The sequence below is a fragment of the Cardiocondyla obscurior genome, linkage group LG08 (genome assembly GCF_019399895.1).
Source record: "Cardiocondyla obscurior isolate alpha-2009 linkage group LG08, Cobs3.1, whole genome shotgun sequence".
Classification (NCBI taxonomy): domain Eukaryota; kingdom Metazoa; phylum Arthropoda; class Insecta; order Hymenoptera; family Formicidae; genus Cardiocondyla; species Cardiocondyla obscurior.
Genome location: NC_091871.1, coordinates 1,835,344 through 1,857,921, shown reverse-complemented (window position 1 = coordinate 1,857,921; position 22,578 = coordinate 1,835,344). Strand labels below are relative to the sequence as shown.

The window sequence follows — 22,578 nt, the reverse complement described above, 5'->3', positions numbered from 1 at the left end:
CAGACTATTGACCGTAGTCAATGTATTTTTTAATACAGCTATATAAATAGTAGCGTCTCGTACTAATAATTAATCATCGAGAGCTACAAATTCAATGCGATTAAAAGATACTCGCGTAATAAAAATCTAGTCTTTACCTCGTTGGCCCCACTAAACAGAGGTTCTCCCGTGTGCATTTCTACTAAAATACATCCCAGACTCCACATGTCTATCGCGAGATCGTAAGGTATTCCTAATAGAACTTCTGGAGATCTGTAGAACCTGGACTGGATATATTGATATATCTGCAAACACAAAAAAAAAAAAAAAAAAAGAAAGACATGTAAAAAGAGCCGACCGAAGGAAAGCGCGAGCAAAATACTCGCTAATTAGTACTTTCTAAGACACCTACTCTTTGTCCAAGCTGACACGAGCTACCGAAGTCGACTATTTTTATCGCACTTCGTTTGGGATTGCACAAAAGAATGTTTTCGGGTTTCAGATCACAGTGAATGATGTTCAATTCCGGCGTAGACAGGAACAAGAGGGCAGTACACAGTTGCTGTGCAAACTTTCTCGTCAAGTTCAACGACACACCTCGGAAATTCGTATTTCTAAGTAGGTCATATAGATTATACGATAGCAGCTCGAATACCAGACATAAGTGATTGCGCCACATAAAATGCCTCTTCAGTTTAACTGCAATCGGAAAGGAAAATAAGACGTTAGACATCACGTCGCGGGATATCCGCTGGCCGTAATATACGGCATACCCCCCTCCCCCGATCCCGCGTACCTATATAATACTTGTTGTCGGTATCCGCTCTGTTCATCATTTCTAATAGCCTAACTTCGATTTGCGCTTGATTAAGAAAAGGCTTCTTGTTCTTGATGATTTTTATTGCCACTTGTGTTTGCTCGTCGTGGTCGAACGCCTTTACTACTTGGCCAAAACTGCCTTTACCTGGAAAATGAGAAAACATCGGGGTTACTCTGAGTAACTAAGTGATAAACTCGAACGAAATAAAACGTAATAATATATCGGTTAGGCAAGATAAAAGCTAAAAACGGCAGTACAGCGTACGATGTATATACGAGAAATAAAAAAAAAAAAAAAAATTGCCGAGTAATTAAATGATTCGTTGCCCTTTTTATTATTTTTATATTATCTATTACCTATTAACGAATCGATCTCGTAACGATCGAGGAACTTTTCCCCATTCTTGATGATATAATCGTGGTTATCATCGTCCCAGCCATCGTTGTAGAGTTTCCTTTCCTTTTTATGCGAGCTATCTTCCCCTTGCATCTGCTGTGCTCTCCTTTTCTTCTTCGCATAGTAAACCTAGAAAAGAAATTCCCGGTGATTAGTCTCGGATATGTAAAAACGTTTGATCACATTCTACAAGAGAAAACGTTCTGCAAAAAAAATATTTAAAATAAAATTAAAAAAAAAAAAAAGAGTTATGATACTTTATTATTATTTTAAATTATTATTATTAACCCTTTAACGACACACTGTTTAGATTATTCTTTTTCATTTCACAAACGATTGATTGACCGAAAAGTTCCCGCGACCCGCTTATCTTTATCAATCCCCCGGACTTGGCGAACGGTATTACATAACGTGCCATGCGGCCCGAAGTTATCATTCGCGTATGTAGGCTGCAGGTCCATGACGTTCCGCGAGATGAGGCGAGGAGGGTAGTAACGAGAGGGAAGAGAAAGAGAGAAACTGGTCCGATCGATCGTTCGCATTTTTTCCACGGTGTACAAATTACGGAAGAAAACGCTGAAAACTCGCGTTAGCCACCCTCTCCTTTCCTCTTTGCCGGTCAAAGCGGCGCCGCAAATAGTCCATGTGGAAAAAAAAAAAAAAAAAAAAGAAAGAAAGAAAACGGAGTTGTATAATTCGCCGTAAATATCCTCGTTTCCACGGGACGGGAGAACGATGATGAAAGAACGGCGCGGGAGAAGGCGAAAGAGAGACAGCAGGGAAACGAGGGGTGAGACGGAAGGGAAAAGGGCGCAGAATCCGATCTGCCGACTCCGTCCCGGGAATCGATATGCTCGCGACCACGTGAAAACCACGCCGTTGAAAAGCGACGGTCGACCGCTTCCGCGTGAAATCCACGACGCCGCGAGGGTGATCGACGATCAGCGGAACACCCCTCGCGATACCGCGACGGTGCTTTTTCTGGTCCTCCGCAAAATTTTCCGCCAGCGAGGGGAGTGGAGGCGCCGAGGGGGTGGAAGGAGGATGAGAAAACCCCCGCGGATCGGGCAGGACGGTGGTTGTTCGGTTGGCACGCCTCCACCGGGTCATCGACACGGTGATGGTCAGCGCTGTATCGGCGTCTACTAGTTACTCTATTTCGGCATCGATTGTACCGTCGAAGAAGTACGAGGAGCAGTCGATGCCGCCGTCGCTGCGGCGGCGGCGCGGCTAATGAACCCACACCGACACTTTCTCGCGAACGGGGATGAAGGGGACGACTCCGCTGAATTTCCGCAGCCACGAAATCGCCGACGGCCACGTGGATAGTTCGCTTACTTTTTTTTTTTTTTTTTTTTCTTTTACTTGGACCGCGGTCGAAGTCAACCCCTCTCGTTGCTCTATTTTGCCAAGAAGAAACGAATCCGGCAGCTCGCCGCTATGCGATTTTGCGCCGGTCTGCCTTCCCCCGAGAGGCTCACTACCGATCGATAGATCACTTTCGCGGTTTTTAAATAGCGCCCGATTATTCTTGCATCGCCAGTCTACAAATAGATCCGCTTAAAATATCATTTTCAAGCAAACTACATTTCATTGTTTTAATTAATGACGATCTTCCCCGTGGATAAGTTTCTCCACCCGCGCGAGCGAAACCTTCGCGTGCTTATAAAGTCCTTCCCGACGTAATTCGACGCGGGTTAAACCTCGAGAGCTAAACGACGCGGATCTTTCCTCGCCACGAAGAAGAGCGAAGAGTCCGGAAACGCCAGCGTGATTTCGCGCCTCGCTATATGGGTTACTCGGAAATTTAATTCGCGCGACACGCGGGTCACTATCATCCTCTCGACGTTGGAAATTTCCCGGTCAAAGTTTTTTTTTTTTTTCTCCCCGCGGCCGCTTGAAAAAAATAATTCCAGCTCCATCCAGGGACTTCCGTAATTCAGTTCACCTGAGCGAGAGCCGGTCGATTCCGCGTTACTTTGACGTACGCTACCACGCGAGAGCTTTATTTAATTAGTTCTTCTGTTTTATTTATTATCAATTCGATTCGCGCGAAGCACGCACGAGATACGGTCTCCATATTTTTTTTTTTCCCTCCCCTTCAAAGCGGCGAACACAAGATTTAGTTCCCGTTACTTATTATTAAACCTGTGTATTATTACGTTCACGATTCTGTTGCAATAACTTTATATTCGCCGGCTGGTTTGATTCGGTCGGGGCTTGATCATTTGGCTGCGAGAGAATACCGGTATCAGGCGGTGCAAATTCATCGAACGGAACTCCACGATTTCATTGTCGCCCGTCCAGCTGTCGCTGACAATCTATTCCCCGTTCCTCCTACGATTGGAAGTTCGCGCCCCGTTCTCTTTCTTCTCGACTGTCCCGATTGCAGCTACGCGATGTCGGGAGGTGAGGGAAAAACGCATGCATGGGTGGACAGGTTGTCGAAGAGCGCAGTTTTGGCGTAGCGCTAAACGATTTGGAAAAGTCAAAGAGCGAGGGCTTCTAAACAAGAGCATACAGGTGCAGGAGGACTATTTCTTTCACCTGCACGAGCCGAATTGATCGAGGTAAGTTCGATCGATTTGCCGCGCGGCACGAAGTCGTTTTCTTATTTCATCAAAAAGTACAGCGCCTCGCGTTCAAGCGAGTCTTTCGTAAAAGCCGCAAACCAACGTTGCGGTGAATTTCTCGCGTCGCATAAAACGCTGATGGATAATGATAATGATAACGTGTCGTGGAAATTGCATGAATATTAAAGCGCTTGTTGACGCTGATCAAAACAAAGAACGAAAGAGGTAGAGCCGAAGAACTCAGGTGAAAGAAGCTCCACGCGACGACCGTGTGTGGCCTCTGGGGTCCTCCTCTCTCTCCTCTCACCGTCCTTCCTGGCGGCGCGGTCATCCTCTTTCTCGTTTCTGTTGCTATGCGCGAGTGCACGAGACCGGCCCCCATACGGTGCATTCACCATTTAGCTTCGCCAAAAGCAGCCCGGGACCACTGCGCGCGCCAGACGCGAAAGAAGCGATAGAGAAGAAAGAAGAGACCTCGCGGTAGGAAAATCGATTCCCAAATTAGCCAAAAAAAAAAAAAAAAAACCCCTGCTGTAGTCCATTGTCCCGCGTTTCACTTCGTCGGCCTTTTCGCGGGAAGAGGAGGACAGTCGCGAGCAAATGACGGGAAATTGCCTATCGTTCCCGAATCGACGAGCCCGATTTACCGAAAGAGATCGTCGAACGGATTGGATACCGTAAGGGTTAAGGTCGTAGGGGAAGCCTCGGCCACAAGGCGCGAGGAATAATCCCGCTACGAATCCCCTTAGCTCTCTTCCTGGCGACTCGGAGTGCCTATCGGCCTGCTTCGAAAACCCGTTCCCGGCGCCGGCAGTTAACACGTTTTTGCGTGTTTGTATCGCAAACGGGTCTCGCTAAGTGGATTTTCGCGTTGAGGAATCTCAAAGGACTCTTAAACAAACACGAAGGAATACGGAGCCGGATTAAATCATCTCGCGGAGAATTCCCCCATCCCCGAGGAAGCTCCGGAGCGAAGTTAACTGCGACGTACGAACAACACTCTTTGATACGGCCTCTTATTCCTCGACGAGATTTCAACTAGCGACACACAGCCGGCGATATTAAAAATTGAATCCGGAGATACGAAGAGTGTGGGAAATAAAACTCGCGGAAAGCGCGAGAGGCGCGGAAGGCGTTCCCAGAGAGTTTTCCCCCCACATTGAAGAGACGACGTTGCAGCTGGCAAAATTCTAAACCTCTTTTAAATCCGCGAAACAATCGTCAAAATTTTCATTCGCAAGTATCCCAGAAACGCGGAGTGACAACTGAGAGTCCATTCTTTCAAGGGAGGCAGGAGTGAATAAAAAAAAAAAAAAAAAAAAAAAAAAAAAAAAAAAATTCGTGTAACTTTTCAACCGCGCGCATGAAAATGATTTATTAAGCCGTTATTGAACATCGGTATCGTTTCCATTGTTGGTCGCGCTCAACAAGCCACGCGTTTGTGAACGACGGCGAAGGGAAACGCGCCTCCGATCTCTCTCTCTTTCTCTTTCTCTCCGTCTTCTCGAGCGGAATGCATTTCCCGCCTTTCCCGCTTAATGAACTTCCGGTTCTACGTACGACTTGGCGACTTTTGTTCGCGAAAGGGGGTCTCGGCGAGTTATTTATAAATCGCGTTTACGGCGGAATATAGCCGCGCGAGAGCGTCGCACCCGCGCCGGGAAGCCTAGAAAGCTAACGCGCGATCGCATCGTCAGCTGACTGGACGATGACGAGTCGGCATAAATTCCAACGCGAGCAGCGTCACTCGACAGTTAGCTTCGCATTCCACCTTCATTTTTCTGCCGGCTACCTTATTCCGCGAATAAAAATAAAAATATATATCGCTCCGGACTGCATTTAACATGGCGGAAACTTACGCGGCGAAGTACGTCGGTGCCAAGATTTTGTTCCCAAGCGACGTGGACGAAGAAAAATTCCCTCCTATCCCCTCCTTACGTTCTGCACTGATTTCATGGGCTTAAGACATGCGGGTAGAAGAAACTAGCCCTTGGCTCCGTTCCCATTACTCAAAGGAGACACTTATTCTGTGTCATTAACTTGATTGTAGTATATGTAGAAAGGGCTAATTGTCTCGAGTGCATGCGTCGTGGCGTACGGGCGGAATAAGGGTGTTCACCACCGAGCCCTTCCGCCAGAAGGGCGCGCACGTGGTGTAGCCAAGCCTGCAGTAAATAGAAAAAAATTTTTTTCCTTTCTATTGTATTAGTGCGAACGCTACGGTAATAATTATCAACGAGACGTCGACCGTTTTATCTCGAGCAGGCCCTTACAAGCTGGTTTCAAAGTCTCGTCTGCGACAAATCGAAATGCCCCTTATCTCTTCGACTTTCAAATAGGCCTGAATGCGTAATCATGAATCTGTTAGGTCTTAAAGAAAACCAACCAGCGGACGCTCGCCTCCCTTATGGCATTTCCACGTGGCTGGACCATCTATGGGCACCCAAGTGCAAGGCAACGTCGTCGCCGGATGATGGCACGTGTATTTTTTGCCGCGGGAGTTATCGAAAGAGATTAGAGAGATAAAGAGAGATAAAGAGAGAAGAAAGAAACGACGAGGAACGGCCACGTCATCCGACGACTGCGAAGCCGTTATGAATATCCACCGCGGCGAGACGAATGCCGTACGATCCCGGGATTCAGGGAATGCGAGGAAAGAGGGCGACAGGGCCTGAAGGAGAAACGAGGGAGGGCGGAGGATCAGAAGGTACAGATAAGATAGATAAGAGAAAAGGCAGGGCCGAACAGAAGTGTCTCGATACCCGTTCATCTCGACGAGACCGGGCAACGAGAGAAGGCAACTTTCCTCCTTGTAATTACAACTTGGATTTCTCGGAGTTCCGGAGGTTTTCCCCTCTCGAAAAATAGACAGCGATATTCTTAGCCAACGATCGGAAAATAAGAAAGCCAGCTTGTCGCGAAGCGGGAACGCGAATAAAGCTGCGGCGTGGGACAAGGCCCCTCGTGATATCCATTTATTACAGCACGCCGCGCCGGAGACTACGAAGACGTAGAAAATTAATTTCTCCCGACACTTCCGAGAAAATGACTCTGAACGGGACCATCGTCCGGTGGAAAGTAGAGAACGCTTTGCTTTTACTCTTCCCGTACTTTCATTATGTTCAACAAGTCGTCGATGAGAAACGTTTTAACTTGCCGAAGTACACTCTTGTGCCCTTAAATTTTTTTTTCTTATTTTTCTCTTCTCCTTGTACCCTTTCGATTCAGAAATCATAGACATCGCGCGCGTCATTAACTTCATTGTCATCGTTATTCATTAAACTATCAAGCGAACTGTGCACCTCGTTGTTGTAACATCGTTAAGCTCCACGGGCAAACTTCCGAAGTTTCGGGGATGCTTAATTCGCGCATCGACAGGTACGAAAGCAAATTATAGACAGCGGAGCATTCTATATATGGCCGTCATAAAATATCTTTCCGGTGTTCTGCGATGGGGTTAACGGAACAGCGTCCGGAACGGCCGCCTAGCGACTTCGCATCGAGGCAGACTCTGGTAAGAGAGGAAAGAGGAAGCGAACGGTGGAGCGAAGGGGAACGAGGCAGATAAAAGGGACGTGATCAGCCGAGTCATGAATGAAGTGACAGACGAAACGAGAAAGCCGACGGCGGCCGTATCGCGACCTTCTAGAGCATCACTCACATGCCTATTCAGTCTCCTTTCGCCGTGGACCGGATCGCAGAGTTTCGCTGGTGTCACGTGCAACGTGTTAATTAGCATCATAATTCGTAAACATGTGATAATAAGTGCCCACCGTAAGAAGATTTATCAGACTTTAATTCAATCTCAAAAAACTGATTAAAAAAATTTTTTCTATTTTTCATAAAGTTACACATAAGAAATTAATAAGTTTCTTTTTATTTAACAATTAATTGCTACTTTATATATATATATATATATATATATATAATTTCTTTAAAGCAACTGAAATCCGTAGGCTGCTGAAAAATGTGCAGAGCTCAGGCCTGCGACTCGTTTCTGAGTCACCAGGCTTGAGCAACGGTCAACGGAAAGTTTCGGCGCGGCCAGACGACAGAGAGCTGATAGAGGCCAGGAGGGAGGAAGGAAGAGAGGTACGAGGAGAAAAAGACAGATGGGCCGGCAGACAGACGGGCAGGCGAGAGGCAAGTTTCGGCCTCGCGCCGCGCTTAATCCGCTCGAGAGCGAAATTACTGTCGGACGAGATCAGAATGGACAATGGCTCAGAAGTTGTAGGTAATTCCGCGCGGGTAATTATCGCGCGTGAAAGCGTCTCCTTTTCGCGCAGTCGTCTCGGGCCGGATTTTGAAAATCTGAGGGTGAGCGAGCTTTAATTTATCATAGCAAACCGCGGGAGCGGCGCGTGATAAATTAAAGCCTTCTTCTCGTCTCTCGTTTCCTCCTCCGCAAACCCTCAGCCGCGGTCACCGCGGCCGTATGATTTATTCCGCGAGGCGAAGCGTCCAACACGCGTGCACCACTGACCGCGGGCGCATCCTCAAAAAATAAACTCGGCTGTCGCCTCTAATTAGCGGCGCGGGTAAATTTGACCAGGAAAGGGGGCCGAAAAAGGGGAACGAGTCGTGAGGATAATCTCCCCTTCTCGTCCCTGCCGGCAGCCTCTTTGTTCTTTTCGACGTTTCAAATTTCCGTCCTTAAACAGTCCTCCGATGGCTGAAGAATCGTCATCCCAACGATACATTTAACTTTAATATATAAATCCCTAACGAAAAATTAGTCTTTGCGAATAATTGCAGAGCGCAAGCTGCGTTCTCTTTTAAGAAGACTGCGTTTATAAATAGCTCTCTAGAACGTTTTTTTTCTATATTAAACCGCTCGAGAGTTGAAGCGGCGATCGATTTACCGGGAGCGGCATCTTTGGAAAGCCGAAAGTTTCGCAGACCCTCCGCTCGTTCGATCGAAGACGGGGGGGACGACTGCTCTCTAGTAGATCGAAGTTTTCAAGGTCGACGGGGAACGAGGATCGGTCGTAGGAAAAAGGCCTGGACGAGAGAAGAAAAGAACCCGAAGGCTAACTGTATTTTGCTAGGTCTTTGTAAAAAGGGATGCCCATCCGTTGTCGCAGAATCTGGCAGGGAGATTCGAAATCCCTGCAGATCGGGGGTGAAATCAGGGCGAACTTTTACATTCGGACGACAGGAAAGAAGTCACGGAAGGGGTCCACGTGTCCTTTCTCAGCGCGCATTCTCGCCGAGGAGCTCTCACGTAAAACGCGTAACGCTTAGTTGCATATCAAGCTCATCGGTGGACACTTTATTGTAGCCTACTTACGTCGAATTTCACGCGCGACGGAGGTTCCCGGAGATCGCTCGGTCTCTCTTTCCGTCTTTCGCGTTTCACTTGAAACAGCGGCGCGCAATACGTTTTTACGAGAAATTTATCCTTGCGTTTCCCACCCGATCCTTTCCCTCGAAAGATCTCCAGCTCCCATCGATATATTTTTATAGCGAACTATACATAGTTATTATTTGCAGAAGCAATTCTAAAGTTCTTTTTTTTTAGATTATATTTCTAATAATTTTTATTTTCAGAGCATATATATATATGTATTTTTTTTTTGTTTTTTATCACAGCAGAAAGCTCGCAAAATATTTTTTATATCTTTCCTTTATCGGATATTTTATGCAGCAGGAAGAGGGCTTTCGCTGCGAGACGTCCTTTCGAGCGATAAAAACGAGTGAATCGTGAGATAGGATTGAGTACATATTGAAATTTAGATACGGCGCCATTGAGAATTACTCGCGGCGGGGAAATACACTTAATACATGAATTAAGATGGATGGCGCGAGGATTGCGTTGTTTATAAATGAGCGATCGCTCAACCGCGACCGGTAGAGAGATTGCAAAAAATTTTTGTTTCCCTTCTCGCTCTATTTAAAACGAGAATATTGCATGGCATTGCTGACTCAATTCCTTTTTCCTTTTTTATTTTATTCTCTACGAGTTCCTACTGCGCCTCTCGTGATTACGTCGAACGTTTACAAGCATTACAAGTGATATTTCGCGATATCCATATTTTCAGGCTTACGTAGAAGAGAAACGTAATTTATTGCTAAGAATTTCGATAAGAATATTAAACATATACGATTTAAACAAGAATATTTTTTTAAAAATAATTATGTAACTGTTAATAAATAAAAGATTTAAATTTAAGAAATAGAAGCAGAGCTAAGTATCGCTAAATTATTCGCCAGGTTATTCTTACTTGCGAAGAGCGCCCTAAACGATGGGGAATTAAATTCTTTGCTACCCGCCCTTAGTCCAAAACGCCGCGACTTACAAGTCCCGTGAAGCCGACTTCCCTTTCTTTCTTTCCCTTTTTTTTTTTCATCCTGTATCGCGAGAGCGTTTATTCCGCAAATTGCCACCTCGTGAACGTAAGACGAAAATGTGTCAATGGCCTAACGGTCAGAGTCAACGCCCGCGACATCGATCTTTTTCGGAATAACACGCGCCGTTCTTGCGAGTGACGCAACTGTTGCCAAGAGCCCCCGGAAAGTTTTCCTTCTTTCTGCCTTATCAACGATTTACTGTCGCCGCGCGATACGCAGGTAATCTCCTTGTTTGCACAGGTAACGGGACGCGTTCGGCACCCGGGCGTCGAGGAAAAAGAGTCGCCGGAGAGCCCGAAAGGATGCGCGGTGGTTGCACTTTCGACCCGCGACCCTCGGGGTCAGATTGCAGCCGATTTAATTTCAAATTTAAACGCCGTTTGAATTTAAATTTAACCAACGCCGCTGTTCAATTTTCCACGTCGCGGGGAGCAAAATTCGAAATACATAACTCAGGCTTATTTCTCAGAGAACTTGAGCGCCCGCGAGTGCCGTTCAATTTTTTATAAGAAGGAGGGCTTTCCCTTCCCTCCTCCCCTTCGATTATTAATTTGATAAATTGTTCAGGACACAAGCGCTGTAAAACGACTGCGCGGTAACGCATTACGTCGGGCGTAAAATTTTAATACGTTACGAGCCCATGCAAATGAGCCCACTTATCATATTTCAAAAATAGCCGACAAAATGGGTCCCCCCGGCTTGATTATAATTTCAACGTGTATATCGTACGTACCGCGTATCGATTCGGGGCAAGATTTCGGCTTTGCTAGCTTCCACGGTACTTTTAAAAATAAATCGCTCACATGCGCAGGCCGCGGGCACGTCGGTACAGGGGAGCACTCCTCCGCCGGTGTACACGCTCTCCCCGAAACGTGCGCGATTTGGATTTGACAGCGATAACGTGGTCAGGATTAGAGCGCGATCAATAATAAAGCTAAAGTGTCATTTTGCGAAAGTGGCACGCGGTGTGATTTTCCACGGTGAATTTTCGAACGGCGACGTTACGGATTGTGCGAGAGGGAGGGGTGAGAACAGGCGAACTTTCAGGGAGCGCGTCTTGTCCTGCGATGAGAGACAGCGGCCGGATTCCGGGGAATTACCGGAAAGAGAGATAGAGAAGGATAAAAAGACGACGAGGTGGAGGCAGAAAGAGAGAGAGAAAGAGAGGGAGAGAGAAGGAAAAAGAATATCAGAGAAGTCGAGCCGCTCTTCGACTATTTTCTTATCCCGCGTTTTGCTCCTTTTCCCCGTCGGTTTCGTGACATGGAGCACCCGCGCAGCACCGGGTTCGATCTCACAAACTCGCGAAACAAAGTGCCGGCTCGGTCACGGCGGCACGGGAAGACAGACGGTGCGCTTCTCTCGTATATATGTTAAATATTTCGCGGTCTTGTCCATTGTTCTCCGCCGCGCGAATTGACTTTATTGGCTTTCCCCCGCACTTCGGCGCGCCCCCGGGTCGGATTCGAAATGTCTCACCTATTTGTCCGTGGCACGTCGAGCGGCGTTCACGAGCGATAATTCTCACCCCGGAACAAATGCGCCCGGCGGAATACTTACGGGGTTAAACTTTAACAAAATTCCGAACGCCCCCCCGCGCCTTACCTCCGCGGCTGCTTTTAATACATTAGCCCCGAACGTTTCGTGTTAAACCGCAACGAAACGGCACCCGATCAGATCCGCTTTTACCCCCGCGGGGGAAAACGAAGGGGTTGAACGAAGCGATCCGTAAAAATGAAAGAGCGGTCGGGAACAAAACTTCTATCGCCTTCACGTTTCATTAGGTAAACATCGTACACGCGTATGACGGCGCGCGACCCCAATTCGCACCGTTTCTAAATTAAAAATTGCGCTTTCCGCATTGTTGCGCTTATTATGACGAGGCAGGGGGAGAGAGAAAAAAAAATTTCTGTTTGCATTTCTTAACGACGTGCTCGACGGGGGTGGAAAAAGAAAAAGCTAATACTAAATATCGCGCGGTAGCGTACGGCGATCATAAATACCTTGCCCGCGATAATACCGTGGTGTTGCTGGAAATAACCGTGTATGAAATATTCAGCGGCTTGAAACATAACGTTAGGGCGTGAATCGTTGCGTTTTTATCGATGATCGTGCGCACGGTAGCGGCGGCTTCTCCATTATTACGCGTTCATTATAGATCGGAATCTCTCGCGTCCACCTAAATCCGTCATTATCCGCACCCGCTGTGTCTCGGCACCGTCATAAAAATTACAGCGTCGAAACAAGCAACAGGTTCACGAGAGATCGCCCGCGTCAGCCCTGCCCGGTTCGCGGCGAAAGCTACCCCATGGCGGATTCCACTTGATTTTTATCTCGCCCGGCCATGGCACCCCTTCGCCGAAATGTGACACTCGAGCCGAGCGCGTTCCGTTTCGAGCGAATTTTACGGAGCGAAAACACGTCCGCAAATTTAGCGCGTGGCAAATCTCCCGCAAAAAGAAGAAGAGAGAAGTCAACGGTCGATTCCTTGTTCTTTTTTTCCCTCCCTCCCTCCCTCAGGATTTACAATACCATGAATAATCGACGCGAGGGTCGCTCGAGAGACCGCACCGCCATGAACCGGCACGGAGTCGGCACGGCTGGCACCTAAGTGCATAGCTAGTCGACCTGCATCCGTGGATATGCAGGATTCCGGCGTAGATGGACCTCATACCACTGGAATGCATCGAACGAGCTACAGGCCCCATACTCCGTTCCCCGGTGCCCCGGACCCCTTCCTTGCCTGCTGGCCCCCGGTTCCCTGGCACGCGCTTCTTCCTCTATCACCTTTCTTCCTCCGTCGGCCCCGTCGGTCTTTTTCTCCCTCGCCTTTCTGCCGTTATTCCCTTTTTCTTTTCGCGACCTTCTTCCTACCGCTCACCGGTTACCACTCGAGATGTGTTAATGGCTTCGGGCCGGCTACTCAGGTTACCAAGCGCGCGAGTCTCCTCGAGACGCGGATTTTCGAGCGAATTCTCGCGGCGATCGATTGACGCGGTGTCGTGGCTGAGGAAGAACGCACGGCGCAAAAGTTTTCAAACGAGCTATTATCCCGTAACTTCGTCGCCGATAATCGCGTCAGTTCGCCTTTAATCGTAACGCGATTAAAAAAATAAGCGGTCACTCAACCAAGCTCTCGGATGTAATGAAGCCATATCGAATTAATTTCCGACAGACCGAATTTTACCACGCCAATAGAGTTCCAGTTCGTGAAACGTTGGGTCAAAATAGCGCATGCATAAGGATGCGGACCGACAAAATTTTCGCGAAAGGAGGGTGTTTTCCGGTCGGGCTTATATTGACGCGTAGGACACTCTGGAGGAAAGTGCGCCAGCTCGGAAGGGAAATTACCACTTTTCGAAATTACTAAAACTGCTTCCATAAGGCGGAACGGGAGCAGATTCGACCTCATTGCGCTCCATTGCCACCCCAATTTCAAAACACCTTCGACAATTTGGAGAAGTGGCCCTCCGCCTGGTTCCCACCCCCCCGGCGTGCGTCTTCCACTTGTGCCCCGTTCAATAAACCGTAGCGGCCACGTGACGAGCCCGCGATGGGATTGAATCGGTGAATGATTTATCCACGAAGAATCTCAAGAATCGACAACGACGAGGAGGCCCCGGCGACGACGGGCTCTCCGCATTCCGCATAATTGCCGTATATCGTTGTCGATCCGCGAATAGCGACGGTGACGAATCCTTGACGCGTTCGCTTGGCCTTATTGCTCTTCGATCGCAGGCCGATCGATCGCGCGCGCGGTATTGTTGCGAACAAATCACGGCGTCTCGCGACGACTGCGTAATCACGACGATTGATGACGCGCCTCTCGTAACGCGCGGCTTCGACGGCGCGATAACGCATTTTTTTATTTTATTTTTTTTTTTTTTATCGGCTCGAGATGCGGGCCGCGTTCGCCAATGTAATTCCGCCGCGAGACCACTTGGCAATAAGCGTCTTCGATTACTCATCGCGTTGTCGGCCGCGGTTTCGAAATCATCCGTCATTTCCGTCGATCGAACCCGGCCAATCGCGTCATCGACGTCTACTGGGCTGAATTTCGCACCCCCATGTGTCTGATAAAGGGTTAATTTCTTTCCTTTGCTCAAATAGAGATAATCTTTAAAAAACTAATAACTTCGATTTAAAAGTATCATTTTTTTATAAATCAAATTCATTCTTTCTTTTTACGAAATTATTTTTTAAAAGAAATTATTTTTCTTAACACAAAAATATATTCTTTCTCTCGATAGAAGGATATACGATATTCCTTCGCGCGGAAGAACGTAATCTGTCCGATTCCGCATAACCTGATTTCAAAGATTATAAGTACGGGAGTAAACGTGCTTCCACAAGCGGAACGCTTTTCTCTCTGTGGGGGTGTTCTTACTTACCTCGTTGATGTGCTTGTAGGTCTTGATGAGGTCGACGCTGAGTTTCCTGAGAGGCGCCGTCGCTGGATCGCGAAACCTGTGGGGTATCCTGGCCTGCATGGCGTGAATGTCCGAGGGGGTCTCCTGCGGAACCCCGCCGACAGCCCCGCCACCCGCGGCACCAGCCCCACTGCATACCGCGGAGGGCATGGGCTCCTCGGCCACCAGGCGCCCGTAAAGGGGTGCACCGCCGGTCCCCGTCCTCCCGCTCACTGAAAGCACAAGGAGACAAACGGATCAATGCATGACGACGGTCGAAGAGTACTCACTTTGATGCACCACCGCGTGCAAGCTCGGCCTTCGAGAGTTGTTCGCGAGGGTACATACGCGAGGGTACCAAACGGCGAGGGGTACGAAGAGAGGGAGGCCGATACATCGAGCGGCCACTCGATTAAGTTCTGTTCGTAGTTTCCTTCCTGCCACGCGCGACCTTCGAACGTAAATTGCACCAAGACGCGAGCATTTTCGGTAAAAACGGCGAAAGCTAAAGTTCCATGAAATGGCAAGATTCTCTTCTTTCAATGTTTTTTTTCCTTCTTCTCCTTTTTTTTTTTTTTTAATTGACATCAGGAAGTTCGCAACGATTAGATATGTGGGTTGTTTATTTGTACGCGGGGGATATTGATTTTTGAAATCCGCGAATGTAATTGTAGCGAAAATTGAACTCGCACGGCTTTGCAGCCAGTCTCGCATCGCGAGAAACGGATCAATGCGTGCTCCGCGAGTTTAGTCAATGATCAATATTTGTGTTTACCGTCTGATATTGACGTTTATCTGTTAAGTTTATCATTAGGTAATTAGATTCGCGCAGTAATTAGGAAACATCGGGCAACCAAGTCACAAGTTGTTTTGACCGTTGCTGCGACGCCAAGATGTAACATTATTATGCTTGTTACGACAAATAAATCCAAATGCAAATCATTATCAGATTGCATAGTGTGAAATTAATTTGATATAGATTAAATACGCCCAAGTATATTTATTCAGAAAATGAGGTCAAAATTATTTTTCCACTTATGTATGCAAAAATTACTGGAAATCTTTCTATTTAAAAATAATAATAGTAACAAAAAAAAAGAAGAATAAAAAGAACCGATTGCCGCTGTCAGTTCGTTTTTATCGTATTTAATCGGTTTCATTATTAAAATTGCTATCTACAATAATAATTTACCTTTAATGAGCAATGCATCATCGGCCACGTAACTTGTTATGTTAATTACATCATTCTACTTTATCTTTTAAGTTTAATAATCGTGGAATACGTCGTAAATGATGCCGCGGGGTTCTCGCTAGAACTATGAACTCCGTTATTTTTATCGGCCGTTCGAAACAATTCGAGAATAATAAAACGACAATCGGAGGGACGTCTCTCTCGCCGTGGAAGATTATTTGATCCTAAGCTCCTTTTTACGGCGGACGTTAAAGCCGCGGCGTAATTAGCATCAGAAAAATTTCGCGTGCCCGCGAATGAATACGCGATTAAAACCGCCGTCGCCGCTCTTCCGCAAACAGAATCGGTTTTGTTGAAATTACTCCCGGATAATCCCGTAATAATACCCTGGTACGTTAAATCCAACCCTTTTGTACCCCGCGTAATAAGTTACCCTCTTCGCTAATGGGGTTTTTCTTAAGCTAATCAAGCTGTCCCTTTTAATACAATTACACGTTATTTCGATTATAAATTATCACCGAAGGAATAAAAAAGAAAAAATAAAAAAAAATTCTCGTGGATCGCTCGTTACGTTTTCGCGAACGCAACAGAAAAGAAAATCGAACGGCGATTAAGCGCAGCCGGATTGCGGCAAGGAAGCGAGCGGCGGTTTGCGGCGACTCTTTCCGTGAAAAGTAATCCGTCCAAGTGAATCACGACCAAGGGGAATTGCGATACTTTCGAAGAAGCATGCGTGTGGAGGAAGCCCGCGTTGATTGTTTCTATAACGACCCGTCGCGGAAATAAGACAGCGGTAGCTCGCGCGGGTAATCCACGAACGGATCTTTTCTCCGTAAAGCGAAAGGAGAATAGAGCCGTTCGCATTGACCGATTCGACGTTCGTGGAAAAGAAAAAAATTGACGCCGAGGTCTCGGCCCCTCAGAAGCGTCGTAAAAAAAAATTTATATATATATTTCTATAAAAATGGCACGCACGTTTCGCGGAAAACGTTGTGCGCGACATAAATGGCGCACGTGCGGGTGCAAAATCGAAAGGGAACTATACGCGTCTCGAACGAAAAGCAGGGAAGGAAGTTCTTGCGATAAACACCGAAGTCGTATGGCTCAATCTTTTAGATTTCGAACGCGGTATATTTCGTCACTCGCGGGCATCATTCGTTCTCGTTTGAACCGGATTTGCAAAGGTTCCCCGACACCAGAACGTCGGGAATTTCTTCTCGCCGAGCGTCCCCAGCGCGTGCCGGCGGTTTCGCTCGGCCATTCGTCGGATTTTCATTAATCGTTTGAGATTAAAGTTTGAAATATAAAGAAAATTTCACGTTTATCTTTTAGCACATTCGAGATATCAAGCCCTCGCGCGGGTCAACGAATCAGATTGAAGAGCACGACGGCGAGTCGGACCTAGATCTCGCGGAAGCAACAAAGAGAGAAGTGACGGTAATTAACGAGAAAGGACGCTGCTCCGGGACGACGGCGGATGGGCGGTCGTTAATTTTGACGTACGACTCCTCCGTCGTTCGCTTCGGCACCCGTTGAAGCGTTTACTGTCGTTTTAACAACCCTGTTATGTGACGCAGACCGGCTTAGCGCCGACCGCTCGCTGCTGCACGAAACAGCGCCCTTCTAGGACCACCCACGTCTCGCCTTTTTAACGCGATTTAACTTAACTGTGGCGTAATTCAAGTTCCCTCGGCGCGGTCTAAGTGATTTATTTCTCCTTCTTTCTCTCGACGTTATACGAATATCACGCGAGATAGCCGAAGAAATATCACGCGTATTAATTATTCTTTAACTTTCAACAATATATTTAATTTTGCGATTTTTAAATATGTTGGCTTACGTGTTATCGACAAGCAAACGGAATTCTTTTTCGAAACGTCCGACAGTAAACCGCGGGTGTTTCGATCCGTCGTATCTTGAATACTTTCTTGAAGAGCCTTCTCGAGAGGAGAGGAAGAATAAAGAGCGTACGGGCAATGAAAAATATTCCAGAAGCAATTTAATTATTTTTGCATATAGATTGAACAAAGCTGACGAGAAGGCAATTCCTATTAAATGCCTTTTCGACACCGATCAGTCGGTAGTTCTATCGTGGTGTACGTTAACAGGCTCGAGAAACAGCACGCACGCGTGCGGCTCTAAAATTAGTTTACATACTTCATTTGTCGCATTTAGTTAATGAAATAACGAGAAAAGAACTGCACACGACTGTTGCGCGAGCGAATGAATGCACCATAGATCGAACGTGCAACCGAGACAACGACTGAATGGCTGGATGTACAAACAAACGGGTGAATGAATAAGCAACGGTAGATGCGAATGAACGAAGTGCTTATTACGCTTTTCGCGATATTTCCTACTTATTGTGGAATATTTTTACACGGAATTGTATTTGACGTGACTTAGCTCATTACGTGATCTAAATAAGTTTTAAATAAATTAAAAATTAAATTTTATACGAATTTGGAAATTGTATAAAATCATAAAGACAAAACAGTAGAAGAAAAAAAAAAAGGGAAAAGAAAAAAGATCTAACGTGTCGTTATATCAAAGATAAGAGTTTAAGCTTCCGAATACTTATCTTAATATGTCGAATTGTGATAACGTTCAAGACTCGATAGCATTGAATAGAAAAATCATTACATGGAAGGATCGTTCGGAAGATAAATCACACAAACCATCAAATAAATATTAAATACAGAAAATAAATACAACGGTGACGTAAAGCGAAAAGCTATCCAGTCAATCGTTCGCCGCGCAAGACTTCAACGTGCACACGTTACCGGAAGACACCCACCAGAGAGAAAGAAAGCGAGGGGGAAAAAAAAAGTGAAAAAATCACCCCGGGGAAAAAAAAGAGATAAAAAAAGCGAAAAAAAGGGGAAGGGAAGGGACGGAATGGGCGAAAAAGACGCTGAAACGACAGGAGTAACGAGAAAATCACGACTAGGTCGGGTCAAATTTGCGGGCTGTCTATCCCCTTTGACCCGTTCCCTCCCTCTGGATCGTCCCTCTCATCCCCTCGTACACATTTTACTCTTCCTCCTTCCGTACCTCACTACACACCGTCCTATCCTCTCTCTATTTTTTTTTCTTTCCTCTTTTTTATTTTTTTATTTTTATTTTCTTCTTTTTTATTATTATTTTACGAACCACCGCGTATCGGAAAGCGCGGCTGTTCTCCTCACCTCGACGAGAGCCCGTCGTCGCTAGCTTCGTTCGAAATGTAGGCCAGGGCGCGGTTGAATGAAAAAAAATATTCATTAACACGCGCGGGAGTGCAGCGGTTCTCCGAGCGAAGCGCGTCCGACTCGCGCATCTCGCAATCTCTTCTATAAAAAGAAACGCCGCGGCGGTGCCCATTTCGAGCGGTGAAAAATCCCGGCTGCACGCGGCGCGGCGAATTGCAGATTCGCGACGAGACTTTGAGTTCATTTTGCAAACAAACCTAACCCCGCCGAATCGAAAGCGCGCCCACCGACAAAAGATTCCTCGTACCGAAAATACATCCCCGGCTCGATCGTGAAAAATTCAAGCACATATCGATACAGAAACGGGGCGGGAGGGAGGGAAGAGGAGGCAGAAGAGGGTAGATTATCCTGTCGATCGATATAAGCGCGCCGCTGCTGGAACTAGAACATTTCGCACGAGTACGCGAACATAACTCTCCTCCCGCGCGGATTTTTTTTTCGCACGTTCGATCGTCCTCTTCCTTTTTTTTTCTCCCTGCCTTTTGTTCCTTTTCCCTCGCGAAAGATCGTGAATTTTCAGACGTAGACGCGCGAGATAGAGCGTGTTCGTCGATGACGTATTATCAAAACGAGAACGATCCTCGCACGTGGCGCATAATGCCGGGTGCCGTCTGTCGCGTCGTGTTTACCGTACCTCATTTTTGCCGAAGTATACAAGACCCGCAATTTTTCCCAATTTCCACTTTCCTCTCCCTGAGTCCCACAGGTTAAATTTTGACCGCGGCGTGATTCGATTCGCCGCGGTAACGAGCTTTAGTTATTGTCTAACTTTTACAACAAAGAGAAAAGATAAACGTGCTAAATTAATCTTGCGTGAAAAGCGAAGCTGCGACTGGATACGAAATTAAAATTCATATTTATAAGAAGATACCTTGATCTTCGCCTGCGAGACTTCGCGTCGAATAAAGCAAAAAAAAAGAAAAAAATTAAGAGACCAAATTTTGTCCGACAAGCCGGACGGCGACTTGTGGTTTCTCTCGTTATATCGCGTTGCAACCCTCGCAAGGCACAAAGCTTGGGCGCGCGAAAGTTCACCGGAGACCACGGGGAACGGAGATAACGCGCGGAACGAGCTGCACGAACGGGTTGAGAACCGTCGTCGCGAGGTCACGGAAGGCTTGACACAGGCCGTTCGCGATAGCCAGCACGCATTCCGCTTCATTCATGCTTCTTGATCCGCCGCCCTTCCCCCGTCCTGTTCTCACCCTCCGATCCTACGACACCCCTGTTTTGCCCCCGTTCGTTCCGCGGTCAAACCACTCACGGCGGAGGAGGGAGGGCGATTTGCAAGTACACGGGGCTACGCGAGCCCCTCGTGTGCGAAACAATCGTTGCCGTATCTTTTTCCGACCTCGAGCGACTCCGTCGCCGCGAGAAATTGCCGGCTCTCTCGCGCGGCGAACGGTTTCCTTTTTCCCTTTTTCCCCCCCCCCCTTCCTTCTTCACCGAGATCCCGATATCAAGAACAGCTGAGCTCGCGAGATATGAAGAGAGAAAAGTAGCCTCAAATCCGGCCAATCTTCTCTCCCGCCTACCCCGTAACGCTTTACATTTGTCTCCGCGTCGTCGTCGTCCTCGGAGTCCTAACGTCTAACGTGGGTCGGGGCCACCCATATCCGAGAGGAGATCGTTCGTAGCCGCGTAAGAAAAGTGGATCAATCGAAAGCAGTTACCTTCAGCCGTCTCCGCCTTTTTCCCTCCCGAGTTAAAAATGCAGTTTTCTCTATTATATCTAATCCGGTTCCGAAAAAAGGTGGAACACGACGTTCAACGTAGCGTTTTGCACAAACAAAATAAACTGAGCCCGCAGCGAAGTTTCTTATGAAAGACCTAAGACTGATTTCTCCACTTTCGTGGCTTGGGTCGTTGAGCGTCTCACGCGGCGGATTAAATGGATAGAGGTTCTTCTGTCTAAAAAGAAAAAGAAAAAGAAAAAAAAAGAAAAAGAAAAAAAGAGAGAGAGAACTGTTTAAATCATTCAAGGACCGACTATGGAACGTCTCTATTGCTTACGAGAATGCAACACGACCGGGACGCATTAGCGGAACGCGTACGTCAACCTCGCGTGCCCGCGATCGCCGATAATAATCGTCCGGCGCTCATTCACCGGCATTTAAAAGCGGTTAATTACGCCAGCGACGATTATTGTTCCACCTGCCTTTTCGCAAACTCACGTCATCGCGAAATGCGAGCGCGCCTGTTTCTCTCCGTGAGTCTTCGCAAAAGCTGTGGAAACTAACGAAAAAACTATCTCTTTTCGTTCCCCAGCACGTTAAGAGCCAATCTTTTATTCTCCACGATGAGAAGCTATATTGTATATTATTTTTTCTCGCATTTTAAAAGCGTATCGTGCCATTTAAAAATAATTTTTATTTATTGTCGATTAGTTTTTTGATTTCTATAAATCAATTAGGTTTTTATTTAGAAATTAATCTCTGGATTGTAAAAGAAAATCGTGTAAAAATTCTTATATGTAGAAAAACACCTAATCTGAGCCTAATCCAGATCTTAGTTTTACAGTCGGGCATTCTCCGAAGCGAAAATGTGCCGTAGAATCGCAAGTTTATATCGTTGACGATATGATGGGCAGACCAGATACAATCGACACACGTAATATGTGTTATCGTTCATAATTGGCACCCTCTCTTCCATCTCCGCTCTCTAGCTAGCTGTCGCCTATTATATCAACCTACATCCGGAAATGCCATGGCTTCCCACGGCCAGCATTACTCACGAGCAACCGTGTATGGCCCGTGTGTGTCGATGACGACCGGGCGTCCTTATAAAATAAAATCAATACTTAATGCTCGCCAGAATTGTGAATTATTATGATCCCACTTAGCCCGCCTTACGTACGTAGCTAACGTGGATAAGAAAACGCGGTGTGCACAGCGCGAAAAAGATGGCTACTGCAATATCGATTCTGTTGCTTTCGCCAAAAGTGCTTCAAAAAGTGGATCGCCATTAAATATTCTACTTCTCTCTCTTCTTTATTTTTTTTTTTTTTTTTTAGCATTACCAGTCAGAACACGTTCTATTTCAATTCTTTTCTTAATTCTTAAAAAAGTCAATTATGGCCGCTTTAAAACGGGGAACAAGCGTTTTCTGAAAGAAGCGATTTTGCTTTTCGAGGCACTTAGCTCCCGAGCTACAACAAAAGTTATATTGTCGCGGTGGAAGGAGTATGAAAAACCGGGCGCAACCTGTAAACGATGTAATAGAAATGTCGGCGGCGATCGATAGGCGAGGGTGCATTCGCCCTTCGCGAGTCATAACATTCGGCCATGAGTCCCGGGCGATATCGGAATTTATAATAGTTTTATAATAACTATATTATAGGCATTCTAAAATAATCGCGTTGAACTTATTGCACTGGCATTAAAATTACCGCAACTCTACGAAAGACTAAATCGCCTCGGGGTAATAATCTTTTCTTTTCTTTTTTTTTTTTTTAATTTACGCCTTGACCGTTCGACAAACCTTGGCGGATCGTGTTGGCAACTAATATTACCTAATCTGACTATGTAGATTAAAATTCAAGCACATAATAATCATAATCGGCTTGGAACATCTCGCGTATGATTTACGCTGCGCTCTAATGAAGTTA

At 46.6% G+C, this 22,578-nt stretch overlaps 1 protein-coding gene across 2 annotated transcripts in view; it reads right to left on the bottom strand.

Annotated features, from left to right (window-relative positions):
- The window catches only part of Mnb (minibrain), a 57,033-nt gene that overhangs the window by 6,006 nt on the left and 28,449 nt on the right, over nt 1–22,578 (bottom strand). For both annotated transcript variants that reach the window (XR_011546104.1, XM_070660742.1), the window contains exons 3-7: nt 14,511–14,761; nt 1,156–1,324; nt 776–943; nt 392–678; nt 138–284 (exon numbers count right to left, since the gene is read on the bottom strand). Coding sequence is in view for 1 of the 2 variants with exons in the window: in XM_070660742.1 (XP_070516843.1) it covers nt 138–284; nt 392–678; nt 776–943; nt 1,156–1,324; nt 14,511–14,761 (1,022 nt within the window). In the remaining variant the exon portion in view is untranslated. The remainder of the gene's footprint in view (nt 1–137; nt 285–391; nt 679–775; nt 944–1,155; nt 1,325–14,510; nt 14,762–22,578) is intronic.